Genomic DNA, 13,386 nt, shown 5'->3' with positions numbered 1-13,386 from the left:
TTTGTTCTACCCATTAAAGAGCACACATTTTCCTTTAGAATCACGGCCACAGTCTGGAAACATAATTGAGAAAGGCTAACTCTGGGCCAGTAGGATATTCAAGGAAAGATGCAACACAAAACAGGGAGGTGAATAAAGCAAATACGTTGTAATGAAACCCTCCCTTGTAAACACATCTGTCCTTTCCTCCCATATTTGGAAATGTTGCCTAAGTTTTAAAAATTATCATCAAGACATTTTACACCACAAGTCATGTAAAATTAGGTCTACTTCAGCCAGATAACCTATAGCTGTTAAAGAATTATATTATCCTGTTCATAAGATGAGAGGTAGTGACATTTTATTCTCTCAATGCTGAGCTAAAGATTCCACACATCTGGCACATGGGTTACAAGGGGGGAAGCAGAGAAGCACCATTGCCCACTCCCCGTGTTCTGGTATTTCGAGTCGCCCACAACTTCATTTGCTATTGGCAGCTGACACTCACTGCTGTGTTAACACTGAAGCAGTGGGTATCAGTGCTATTCATCATATAGCACTGGTGGGTCTCCATCATCTTTCAAAAAAGAAGCAGCTTTCCTTCCATTCTTCTGAACGTGATCTTCATTCATTTTCTCCAAAGCTTCTATCTACAAAAATAATACATTGAATCCATTTGTCAAAATCCTACTTTTCACAGAAACCATATTTTAGATTATGCTAGTAATTTTTTTCTTTTTTTGAAATGGAGTCTCACTCTGTTGCCCAGGCTGGAGTGCAATGGTGCAATCTCGGCTCACTGCAACCTCCACCTCCTGGGTTCAAGCAATTCTCCTGCCTTAGCCTCCCTAGTAGCTGGGACACATGTGCCACCACACCCAGCTAATTTTTGTATTTTTAGTAAAGATGGGGTTTCACTATGTTGTCCAGGCTTGTCTTGAACTCCTGACCTCAGGTGTTCCACCCGCCTTGGCCTCTCAGAGTGCTAGGATTACAGGCGTGAGCCACCGTGACCAGCCAATTTTTTTATTTTTTAATGGAGTTTATGTTGCTCAGGCTGGTCTCAAACTCCTGGGCTCAAGAGATCCTCCCTCCTTGGCCTCCCAAAGTGCTGGGATTACAGGAATAACAGGAGTGAGCCGCCATGCCTGGCTGAGCCAGTAACTTTTACTCTCTTACAAACTAGGTTATTCCTAATGATTCTGCCTTTGAGTTGAAATTACTATGTGTGTGTGTGTGCGCGCGCGCCCGCGTGCATGTGTCCAAGTGTACACAGATAGTCATACATACATGTATTTTTTTTTAACTTGATTACAAGGGTCAATATTTACTAACTTTATCCAGCTAGCAATTGGAATCATCTATGTTTTGAAATGTATTCTATAAAACATTCCAGAAACACAAAAAAGAGAATTCTATCATTCATCAAACAACAGTATCATTTACTTACTGAGCAACTGTATTGTGCTGGAAGCTGAATTTACTCTTTCTGTTATTTCTCTCTAGCCTTAGGCTAGGCACAGCTTACCCAAACTCAAGTCATCCTGGGGAGTTCTGGAACACTCAGTAATCACTCTCTGCTTTGGTATAATGTTGGGAATAATTAACTGTTATTTCACCTTTTAGATTTTGTTCAATTTTAAGAGATTTTCTCTGGAGGAAGCTTTTTCATGGTTCTCTAGATCTGATATTATAATAACGGGGTATTTCCAAAGATGGGCACTTCTAACTTTCTATGTTTAGTAAAGGGCAGGGACCACATGTTACTGCTTTTTGTATCACTCAGAGTGTTCATCAACTTCAATTCATTAAATAGGGGAAATAGGAGTCTACTGAAAATGTGCAGCTTGCCCATCTTAACCAAATGGTGCCCTCTGTGAAGAAATGTTTTGCTGTGTGTGTATTCTGAATTTCAATCATAGAAAAAAACAGGCTGAGCACAGTGGCTCATGCTTGTAATCTCAGCACTTTGGGAGGCCAAGGAGGGCAGATCACTTGAGGCCAGGAGTTCAAGACCAGCCTGGCCAACATGGCGAAACCCCGTCTCTACCAAAAATACAAAAATTAGCCAACCATGGTGGCACACACCTGTAATCCCAGCTACTTGGGAGGCTGAGGCAGGAGAATCGCTTGAACCCAAGAGGCAGCAGTTGCAGTGAGCTGAGATCAAGCCATTGCATTCCAGCCTGAGTGACAAACCAAGACTCCATATCAAAAAAAAAAAAGAAATGAAAAATAAAAAACCAAAAACATCTAAAGAAAAGAAAAGGCCGGGCGCGGTGGCTCAAGCCTGTAATCCCAGCACTTTGGGAGGCCGAGACGGGCGGATCACAAGGTCAGGAGATCGAGACCATCCTGGCTAACAGGGTGAAACCCCGTCTCTATTAAGAAATACAAAAAACTAGCCAGGCGAGGTGGCGGGCGCTGGGACTCCAGCTACTTGGGAGGCTGAGGCCGGAGAATGGCGTGAACCCGGGAGGCGGAGCTTGCAGTGAGCTGGGATCCGGCCACTGCACTCCAGCCTGGGCGACAGAGCGAGACTCCGTTTCAAAAAAAAAAAAAAAAAGAAAAGAAAAATCTCAAATTAATTTTGTTTTTGGGGGAAAGGGAGGATAAAACTAGCTCTGGGTTTTAGTTATCTCCTCTATGCAGTTCTGTATGAGCAGTAAGGTGAAAAACAGCTTTTTATCACATACCTCAGCTAAAAAATCAGCTTCATTATCTGCTGAGATGTTTAAACCTGAAACAGCATTGAAGAGTTCTCGCTCACTAAGGGCTTCCTTGACTCCTCCTTTCTGGAAAAACTAGAAAGGAAATACAAGAAAGTCAGTAAGAAGTATTAGCAAGGTTCTCAATAAACTAAGAACAGGGAGCTGCACATTTATAAAAAGACACCACTACATTCCTTCCCTCATTTCTCAACCATCGATCTTCCTACTTCCAAGCTGGACTATGCTCAGGATCTAGTTGCTTTTCATCCTCTCACACATCCATTCTGCCTTCTGGATTTAGCTCATCCCACTGCACCTCCTATAGCTATAAAAATGAGTGCTATATATAAAACCACTTGGCATTGCTTTGAATATGTAAAGGAAATACTTTCACTAAACCCCAGAAATTAAAATTTTCAAGCAGACTCAGAGGTTATGTCCAATATGAAGTTACTCTATCCTTTAGAAAGATCATTCCTATCTGAATCTACTGCCAACAATTCATTTCCCTTAGAAATGCCAAATAAGTATGACCCAACCCTGTGCTTACTGAATTTTACCTTATGTATATATATGTTTTGTTTTTTTAAGAGACAGGGCCTAGCACTGTCACCCAGGCTGGAGTGTAGTGGCACAATCGCAGCTCACTCTAATCTTGAACTTCTGGACTCAAACAATCCTCTTGCCTCAGCCTCCCTAGTAAAACAGCCTCCCAGTTAAAGCAGCTAGGACTACAGACATGTTCCACCACACCCAGCTACTTCTTAAATTTTTTTGGAGAGATAGGAGTCTCACTATATTGCCCGGGCTGGTCTCAAACTCCTGGGCTCAAGCAATCCTCCCTCCCTGGCTTCCCAAAGTTTTGAGATTATAGGCATGAACCACCATGCCCAGTCACCTAATCTTTTTTCCCTGCTTCACAGTGACAGTGATCAGACACTGTCCCACAATGGAGACTGTCTCTCTTTTAATGGTAATAATGGCAGCAAGCATGCAGGCACACCATATGCCAGCTTCTGTTTAAGCACTATGCACACATTAAATGTCTACTCAACTGCTTATAGAAGCCAAAACACTCATTCCCTTGAACATTTTTTTTTTTTTTTGAGATGGAGCCTCGCTCTGTTGCCCAGGCTGGGTGGAGTACAGTGGCACGTTCTTGGCTCACTGCAACCTCTGCCTCCCAGGTTCAAGTGAGTCTCCTGCCTCAGCCTCCTGAGTAGCTGGGATTACAGGCACCTGCCACCACACCCGGCTAATTTTGTATTTTTAGTAGAGATGGGGTTTCACCATGTTGGCCAGGCTGGTCTTGAACCTCTGACATCAAGTGATCCACCCACCTCGGTCTCCCAAAGTGCTGGGATTACAGGCGTGAGCCACCGCACCTGGCACCCCTTGAACATTTTACCCAACTATGAAACATGGAATCAAATTCTTGCAAAATGAAATATGACAAATTGATCTTTATATCCTTGTCCTGAAAGCAGCCAGTATCCCTTCCTTCAATTTCTAAGAATATGGTCCTCTTACTTAGGAGTGAGAAAAATACCTACAGCTGTTACATCCAACAAAAAAGGTATATTGGTTTACACGTCTACCTGCGAGACATTCCTGCAGTCCCGGAACAAGAACTCCAGGCCATGAGGATGGGTAGGTTCTACTGACTGACTGACATCGATCAACCAGACCTATTTCAATACAGAACACAGACTGATGTATTTACATTTGAAATTTTACTTAAAGTAATTAAATCTGAATGTCAACAAAAGGTTCTCCTCACCTTTCCAGCATGCCACAGCATGTTATACTCACTGAGGTCAGCATGGACAAGCCTACATTCATGATATAACTGCCGCATCAACTGTGAAGAGGGAAGGCACACGTTAGGAAATGAATAAATTAAGTGGGATTATATAGTATATTATTGATGATGACACCCCCCCCAAGTCTTTTTTTTTTTTTTTTTTGAGATGGAGTCTCGCTCTGTTGCCCAGGTTGGAATGCAGTGGTGCGATCTCAGCTCACTCCGGTCCTGGGTTCACGTCATTCTCCTGCCTCAGCCTCCTGAGTAGCTGGGACTATAGGCACCCGCCACCTCGCCCGGCTAATTTATTGTATTTTCTTAGTAGAGACGGGGTTTCACTGTGTTAGCCAGGATGGTCTCAATCTCCTGACCTCGTGGTCCACTCGCCTCGGACTCCCAAAGTGCTGGGATTACAGGCGTGAGCCACCGCGCCCGGCCCCCCTAAAGTCTTATAGTAGAAATCAACATTAATGTATTTGTTTGCCAGCCTTAATAGAATTAAATAGGAAAGTTTCATCACTATTTAATCTCTTCCCTAGGCACCCCACCTCCCAAAGACGCCAGAAAAACATACTTGATTTTCCTTTCAATGTTTTCCTTTGGAAGCAGAGAAAGGTGGATCACCTTTCTAGCTGTATCTTTAAAAATTAATTTGGACTAACATTTCCATATTTAGATCAATGGCTGCACTACATGACAGCTTCATGCAGAGATTGCATCAAGTAGCACATTAAGTTTCTCCAGTGTTCAATTAAAACTACAGAGGGATAATGGCAGTATTAGGAGCATTTTCTCAACCTAGAAAGGCCCTCAGATTGAATTCAGTTGCTATTTCAAAGCACGTAGTTTCCTTGAAATTCCCGACATGTGCCTTCCAACTTAACACCTGCACTCCCTACTATTTTCAGTTTTCATCATCACTCTCTTATGATGAGACCAAACCTGCTTCCTTTCCTTCACTGTTAAAGTTGTAACGTTCAATGGCTGGGTGTGGTGGCTCACACCAGTAATCCCAGCACTTTGGGATGCTGAGGCAAGAGGATCATTTGAGCCCAGGAGTTCAAGACCAGCCTGGGCAACATAGTGAGACCCCATCTCTTATTTGGGAAAAAAAAAAGCCCCAAAAAACTATAACATTCAATAAAGCACACAAACTAATGAGGCACTTTATCTGCTAAATGTAGTAACAGCAAATTTTATTTAATGAAGTTTTGTGAAAAACAGCTTCATGTAATATGTCACTAATCCTGGCAATGAAGACTTCCCTGGTTAAGTCTGTAAGTTTTCTAAAACTATTTAAGACACACACATATTGATAGAAAAACAACTCTTCCGTGTTAACATTCTTTCACAAGCTTCAACTTGTCTTTATTATAGCACCTTCAAATAGCACTGTGTAAGGAACTTGGGTTTTTTTGTTTGTTTGTTTTTTAAGAGATAGGGTCTTGCTCTATCTCTTGCCCAGGCTGGAGTGCAGTGGCACAATCATAGCTCACTGCTGCCTTAAGTTCCTGGGCACAAGTGATCCTCCCACCTTAGACTCCCGAGTAGCTAGACTACAGGTGTGTGCCACCATGCCCAGCTAATTTTTAATTTTTTTTTTTTTTTTAAGACAGAGTCTTGCTCTGTCACCCAGGCTGGAGTGCAGTGGCGCAATCTCGGTTCACTGCAACCTCCACCTCCCTGGTTCAAGCAATTCCCCTGCCTCAGCCTCCTGAGCAGCTGGGATTACAGGCACATGCCCAGCTAATTTTTTTGTATTTTTAGTAGAGACAGGGTTTCACCATGTTGCCCAGGCTAGTCTCAAACTCCTGGGCTCAAGTGATCCTCCTGCCTCAGCCTCCCAAGGTTCTAGATTACAAGTGTCAGCCACCATGCCTGGCTTCTTTAAGGACATTTTTTTAAAGTCTAGAGGAAATATGTTTTAAAGGCAGTGTGTGAATGCTTTTAAAAGCACAACTTACATGAAGAGTTTGATAGTAGGCTTCTTTCATTTCTTCACTATTGAGCTTTACTTCTTTTAATTTAGGGGCTGGAACTTGATCATGGCCAATAAAAGACATAACTAAAATGTGTTTCTTCAGTAGTACAACTGTTGGACAAGGAATTCCAGCTGTCTGCATTCTATACAGAAAGAAATGATTCAGAATATACAGATCAGAAGGAGAAAAAAATGTCATTTATTCAATAAATATTAATAAGGGCCTACAATGAGCTGGCACTACGTTCTACCCTGGTGACGTGGGAATACAAAGACAATAAAACACCGCCTCTACTCGTAGGGAGCTCAGGGACTGATGGAAATGACAGACAAGTAAAGAGACAATTACAATGCAGCGTGACGTACACACTGGCAGAGGTATGGGTAGGAGCTATACAGGAGCACACAGCACCAAGGATGGCTTATTAGAAGAAGAGGTAGGGAACAGGAATTAGCCAGATGAAGACAGTGCAAGGGAATGCAGGGAGGTGTTCAAGAGCATAGTCCGTTTGGGGAATGTATATCAATCAACATAGATCTGTGAGTAGGAGGAACGGCAATGTGGGCTGAGGCTGCAGAGACAAGCAAGCTCCACTATGGAACACTGTTTTTTAAGAAAGGCAGGAATTTCAGGAGTACAGAAAAGAGACTGGAGGACAGCAAGACCTTCTAGAAAATTATTCTACCTGGAATTAATTAATTGAAAACAATTTTTTTTTTTTTGAGACAAGGTCTCGGGAGTCTAATGTTTCCGGGTTGGTTTTGAACTCCTAGGTTCAAGCAATCCTCCCATCTCAGCCTCCCAAGTAGCTGGAAGTACACGTGCACACCATGCCCGGCTTATTTTGGTGGGGAACTCTCAGTAGAAGAATTTTGTAACTGAGATATATGAATAATTACTTTTGAAAGCAAATATCTTTAGAAAATAACAAACTAAAATTAAGCTTTTAATAGATTAAGGTAATGGAAAGGTTTTTAATGAGAAGGATTATTACTGAATTTCTTGGTTGATAAAACAAATTCCTTGATAGAAAATAAATTGCTTAGAAAATTCAGATACAAGTATAAAAACTTAAACAAAATGTAATTTGATTGGTAAGAACTTACTCCCACAAAATTAACAAATTAAATGTAACAAACATTTTCTGAAACAAAAAAGAAACCATTTTTTTATGCTAAGCCTAATTGGATGCTGGAAGTTTTACTTCTTGATAAAAGCAATTTAAAAATGGTATTTAGATATATGATAAAGTGTCTAAGGCAGAAAAAGACCAGATTTCCCTCAAGTTTCATTGAGGAAAGAAAAAAGAAAATGGCTTTTTCATCCTAAAAGTATGAATCGAGGTTGTACACCTGGCCTTTCATTATTTCTATAAATGAATTTAAAAGAAAGCATGGATTTTTTTATCCTAACGCAAAAAGATATTTACCCAAGATTACATCTAGCACAATATTTTCTTTACCTTGCAAGATTGTGCATTTCTTTTTCTGCCCACATGCGGATGATCTTACGTGGATTTAGTTTACTGAAGCGATCTTTAAACCTGAAATCATCTTTAATATATTTGTCACGATTCTTAAACTCATTAAGGGTTGTTTTAAATACCTTGATGGCACATTCTGTAGGTATAACTTTACTATCTTCCTTTTCATCCTCCATGCTAAGTGGAAGAAAAAAAATCAAGTCAGTACAAGTTGCCGGCTCACAAGTACAACAATTTCAAAACAAAGATTCTATAACACTAAATTAGATCTGCCCTCTCTCAGCGTCAAGTCTTGTTTTTTAAGCCTTTAGGTTTTGGATCTTAATAAAGCCTTAGGTTTTGGTTTGATTTTTTAAATAAAATATACTTTCAAATAAATTGTCAACCAGTTTTCAACCATCTATCACATAATGTTCTTCACTTAATGACTATGGAATCAAGCTTGAAATACAATGAAGACATATGCACTTGAAAATAGGCTACAGTCTTCCCAATATGGTTCAGGAGCAAAATTCAATAAAAGCAACAAATAAAACAGCTTTTTAAAAAATCACTCTTTCACTCTTAGCAGACATAAAGGTGAATGAAATGGTTCCTGCCCCACAAGTCTGCGAGAAGTGGCAGCAGAGAGTAAAAGCAGCACATGAATAGGAAAGGCCTCTTTTCGTTGGAAAGATCAGGCAAGACTTCATGGCACAAGTGCCATCTGAAACAGAAACAGGACAATGGGTAGGATCTGAACAGCATAAACAAAAGCAGAGGCAGGAAACCACAGGACATATCTGAGGAACAACAAACACTAGAGTTAAGACTTGGCTGGAGAGATAATGAAAATAAATTGGAGCTAAAGGACAGGACAGAGGCACATCTGTGAAGAGCCTGGACAAATTCCTAGAGGTGATGGGGAAATGCGAGGGTTTCTGTGTATGGCACTCTCAAATGCGTCCTTCATGATGATCTAGTGGACAATACTATCAGCATGAGAGGGCACAGGGACAGGCTAGAGGTGTGAGGCGACTCAGGATGCTACTGCAATAGTCCCCCAATAGTGAGCTTCAGTCATGATGGTGGCAGTGGGAGTGAAAAGGTGGATGGAAGGAGAAACAATATTAATATTTACCTTTAAATATCTGATAGGATGTTAATCTGGGACAGAAAGGAACTGTATTTCCAAAGGACAGAATCTGAATCAAACCTCCTTCTGTACCATATTCTCCCGGCTGACTCCTCTTCCATTTAGTCTCAAAAGGTTAAAGTCCTTCACCTGGTTCTAAGAAACCTCCCTTCTCTTCCCGGGCAATTTCACTTAGCCCCATGGCTCTAAATATCATCTCTATATAGATAACTCCTACATTTCTTTTTTTTTTTTTTTTTTTTTTGAGACAGAGTCTCACTCTGTCACCCAGGCTGGAGTACAGTGGTACGATCCTGGCTCACTGCAACCTCCGTCTCCCAGGTTCAAGCTATTCTCCTGCCTCAGCCTCCTGAGTAGCTGGGATTACAGGCACGCGCCACCACGCCCGGCTAATTTTTGTATTTTTAGTAGAGATGGGGTTTCGCCATGTTGGCCAGGCTGGTCTCAAACTCCAGATGATCCACCCAACTCAGCCTCTGAAAGTGCTGAGATTACAGGCGTGAGCCGCCGTGCCTGGCCAATAACTCCCACATTTCTATCCCAGTCCTGACTTTCCCTAGAACTTCAGGCCCATTTATCCAACTCCTACATGACATCACTTAGAAGTCTAACAGGCATCTCAAATTTAACATGCCCAAAACAAAACTCATGCTGAGTCCTCACCCTACCCTTCCCCAGGCTCTCACCTCATCAAATGGCACCACCATCAGCTGCTCTAGCCCAGAATCTGTCCTCCCACACCCATATCCAATCCAACAGCATGTGCTGTTCACTCTACCTCCAAAACACACGCCAACACTCTCCTACTCTTCACTTCCACTACTGCCCTCCTTAGTCCAACCCTTCACCATTTCTCACTTCAACTACTACAGTGTTTTTAACCGACCTTACTGCTTCTTCTCTTCTCCTCCTATAATTCATTTTCCACACAGCAATCTTTTGAAAATAAGAATCAACTCATAACTTTGGTTCCCAGAGCAGTTAAAGAGCAGATTCCTTACCCTGGCCTACAAAATCCTACCTGGTCCAGCCCCTGCTTACTCCTCTAGCCCCCTCTCCCATTCACATCCTATGCTCCAGCGAGACTGGGTTTCTTATGCTCCCTCAAAGATACTAACTTTGTACCTGTCCTAAGGCATTAGCACTAGCTATTCTCTAGTCCAGAATGCGCATCCACCTGATCTTTGATGTATCCTAGATGTGTCACTCACATGTCACTTCACTGGAGAAGCGTTCCCTGTCCTACTAATAAAGCTAGTCAGCCTGTCACTACGACATCATCCTATTTTAACTATCCACATAGCGCATATCTGATATTTTCTGTTTATTATTGTCATGGAGAGGGGTTGAGGACGGGGGAAGCACATTCCATTAGACCAGGGACCTTCCTTGTACCATTCATTGCCGTATCCCTAGTACCTGGAAGAGTACATGACAGTTGCTCAACTATTTGGTAAACAGATGACACAATTTTCAGGGAGACAGATTACAGACTCTATTCAGAGAAGAAATCTCTAATAACTTAAAAGACATTATGACAGAATACGCTAGATTTTGAGATAAGAAGCTCCTTTCATTGGACTAGTTTAACCACACAGTAGGTAAGGCCCTAGCAAAAATGCCATACAAGAGATCCCTTACTTGGAAGGTCTCTAGGATCGAGTCCAATTTATAAGATTTGCCTTGTCATTGTCCTACTACAAAAAGATCCTGTTTCTTAGCAAATGACACATCCGTCTACCTAGCTTTTAAGGTCCTCCTTACCAATTTCCAATTTGCTTACACCACTTTACTTCCTACTACGTCTAAGCACATATCTTCCTAATCCTCTCAGTACCTAAACTTCAACCCTCCCACCCTTACCCTTTTTCTTAAAGAATTAAACATCACTGAAGTGCCCTCTGATTACCATTCCCCATCTTAACTCACCAGAGGCAACAACTATCATAAATGCTGTATTTCTAGTCTCTTTTAAAAGATAATATATAAGTATCCACAAGCATCTATAAACATCTCTGTAATTTTCTGTATGATTTAAAAAATTTAAATAGATGATATACTGTATATATATTCTGCAACTACCCTTTATCCTCAACATTGGAATTTTTTGTTGTTGTTTTTTGTTTTTGAGACGAAGTCTCGCTCTGTCACCCAGGCTGGAGTGCAGTGGCGTGATCTCGGCTCACTGCAAGCTCCACTCCCAGGTTCACACCATTCTCCTGCCTCAGCCTCCCGAGTAGCTGGGAGTACAGACACCCGCCACCATGCCCAGCTAACTTTTCCTCATGATCCGCCTGCCTCAGCCTCCCAATGGATTTTTTTTTGTTAACCTATTTTTAAAATCCAGATTGAGATCCAACTTCATTATGATATCTTCCCTGAATGTGCCTGAAGATGATCTTGTTCTATTCGCTATTCCTATCCCATATAAGGTCTCATTTGCATAACTGGGTACTCTATTATGTAATTATCTTTCATTGACCATAATGGTTCTTACTGTAATGTTCTCTTTTTAGCTAAAGCTTAAGCTCTTTGAGAGTAAAAAATATGTCTTATATTTTATTCCCTGAGTAATCTAGGACAAATTACTGCTTGAATAATTGTTGATTGCCTGACCAACCTGAGAGTGACAGAAACCAGAGCTTTGACCCAGGCACAGTGGCTCACGCCTGTAATCCTAACACTTTGGGAGGCTGAGGTGGGTGGATCACAAGGTCAGGTATTTGACACCAGCCTGCTCAACACAGTGAAACCCCATCTCCACTTAAAAATACAAAAATTAGCCTGGCATGGTGGTGTGCACCTGTAATCCCAGCTACCGGGGAGGCTGAAGCAGGAGAATCACTTGAACCCGGGAGGTAGAGGTTGCTGTGAGCCAAGATTGTGCCACTGCGCTCCAGCCTGGGTGACAGAGCAAGACTCCATTTCAAAAAAAAAAAAAAGAAGGACGGATGGACGGACGGACAGACGGACGGACGGAAGGAAGGAAGGAAAGAAACCAATCAACCAGAGCTGTGTGAAAAGCAGAATTCTAAGATGACTCCAAAAACTCGCAGCCCCCTTGGTGTGCACACCCCGTATAATATCTCCTTCCCTTCAGCATGTGTGGGATAACCAGTCCCTGGTTAGGTCATGTGGCAAAGGTGATGGTCTAGTCATTCCCATGATAACATCCCACTAAGTCTCAGTCTTAGCAGACTGGAGAGATTTTCCTGCTGGCTTTGAAGCTGTGAGCTAGTGTGTGAAGGGGCCTGTGAGATGGCCCCATGGCTGCAGGGGCCTCGAGGAGTTGAGAGCAGCCCACTGCTGACAACCAACAAGAAAGTGGGACCTCAGTCCTACAGCTGCAAGGAACTGAAAGGTGGCCAAGGGAAGAGGACACCAAGCTCCAGAAAGGAACACAGCCTGGCCAACACCTAGACTGCAGGCTTGTGAAACCCTGAACACAGAACCTAGTTAAGCCGTGCCTGGATTCTGTCAACACAAACTATGAGACAATAAATGGATGCTGTTTTAGGCTGCTAAGTCTGTGGCAATTTGTTATGTACCACAGAAAACTAACAAACTTTTAAAAGCATTTACTTTTAGCTGTAGAAAACTGAATGTTCTCTAGTTTTGCTAACTTAGAAATGTTAAAGTACAGACTATGATACCAATTCCACCAGAAAGACTTATCACTTATTTTATTAGAGTATATTAAGTATAACAGGCCAGGCACAGGGGCTCATGCCTGTAATCTTGGCACTTTGGGAGGCCAAGACGGGTGGATCACCTGATGTCAGGAGTTTGAGACCAGCCTGGCCAACATGGTGAAACCCCGTCTCTACTAAAAACACACAAATTAGCCAGGCGTGGTGGTGCGTGCCTGTAATCCCAGCTACTTGGGAGGCTGAGACAGGAGAATCGCTTGAACCCAGGAGGCAGAGATTGCAGTGAGCCAAGATTGTGCCATTGTACTCCACCCTGGGCAACAAGAGAAAAACTCCATCTCAAAAAAAAAAAAAAGAGTATATTAAGTATAACAGAAAATGGACAAAGGATAAACAAGAGAGAAGACAAGAAAAAGAAATACAAATGGCCAATAAAGCACTTGAAAAAAATGTACAACTTAATCATAATTAAATAAATGCACACCAAAATACCAAGATACTACTTTTCATCTTTCACACTGACAAAAAGCATTAGATTTGACAGTACTAAACATTGATAAAGATGAGGAAGGCCGGAAGCAGCGGCTCACGCCTATAATCCCAGCATTTTGGGAGGCTGAGACGGGTGGATCACCTGAGGTC

At 42.0% G+C, this 13,386-nt stretch overlaps 1 protein-coding gene across 3 annotated transcripts in view; it reads right to left on the bottom strand.

Annotated features, from left to right (window-relative positions):
* Nucleotides 1-314: 314 nt before the first annotated feature.
* The window catches only part of RIOK3 (RIO kinase 3), a 28,256-nt gene continuing 15,184 nt past the window's right edge, over nt 315-13,386 (bottom strand). For 2 of the 3 annotated variants that reach the window (XM_025365193.1, XM_025365195.1), the window contains exons 8-13: nt 7,939-8,136; nt 6,459-6,618; nt 4,471-4,551; nt 4,289-4,378; nt 2,676-2,783; nt 315-629 (exon numbers count right to left, since the gene is read on the bottom strand). In XM_025365193.1, coding sequence (XP_025220978.1) covers nt 522-629; nt 2,676-2,783; nt 4,289-4,378; nt 4,471-4,551; nt 6,459-6,618; nt 7,939-8,136 — 745 coding nt within the window. In that variant the 3' untranslated portion in view covers nt 315-521. The remainder of the gene's footprint in view (nt 630-2,675; nt 2,784-4,288; nt 4,379-4,470; nt 4,552-6,458; nt 6,619-7,938; nt 8,137-13,386) is intronic. The other variant, XM_025365194.1, reaches the window with a different exon arrangement.

The sequence above is a fragment of the Theropithecus gelada genome, chromosome 18, assembly GCF_003255815.1.
Source record: "Theropithecus gelada isolate Dixy chromosome 18, Tgel_1.0, whole genome shotgun sequence".
NCBI lineage: Eukaryota > Metazoa > Chordata > Mammalia > Primates > Cercopithecidae > Theropithecus > Theropithecus gelada.
This window is presented reverse-complemented; position numbering and strand designations above follow the sequence as displayed.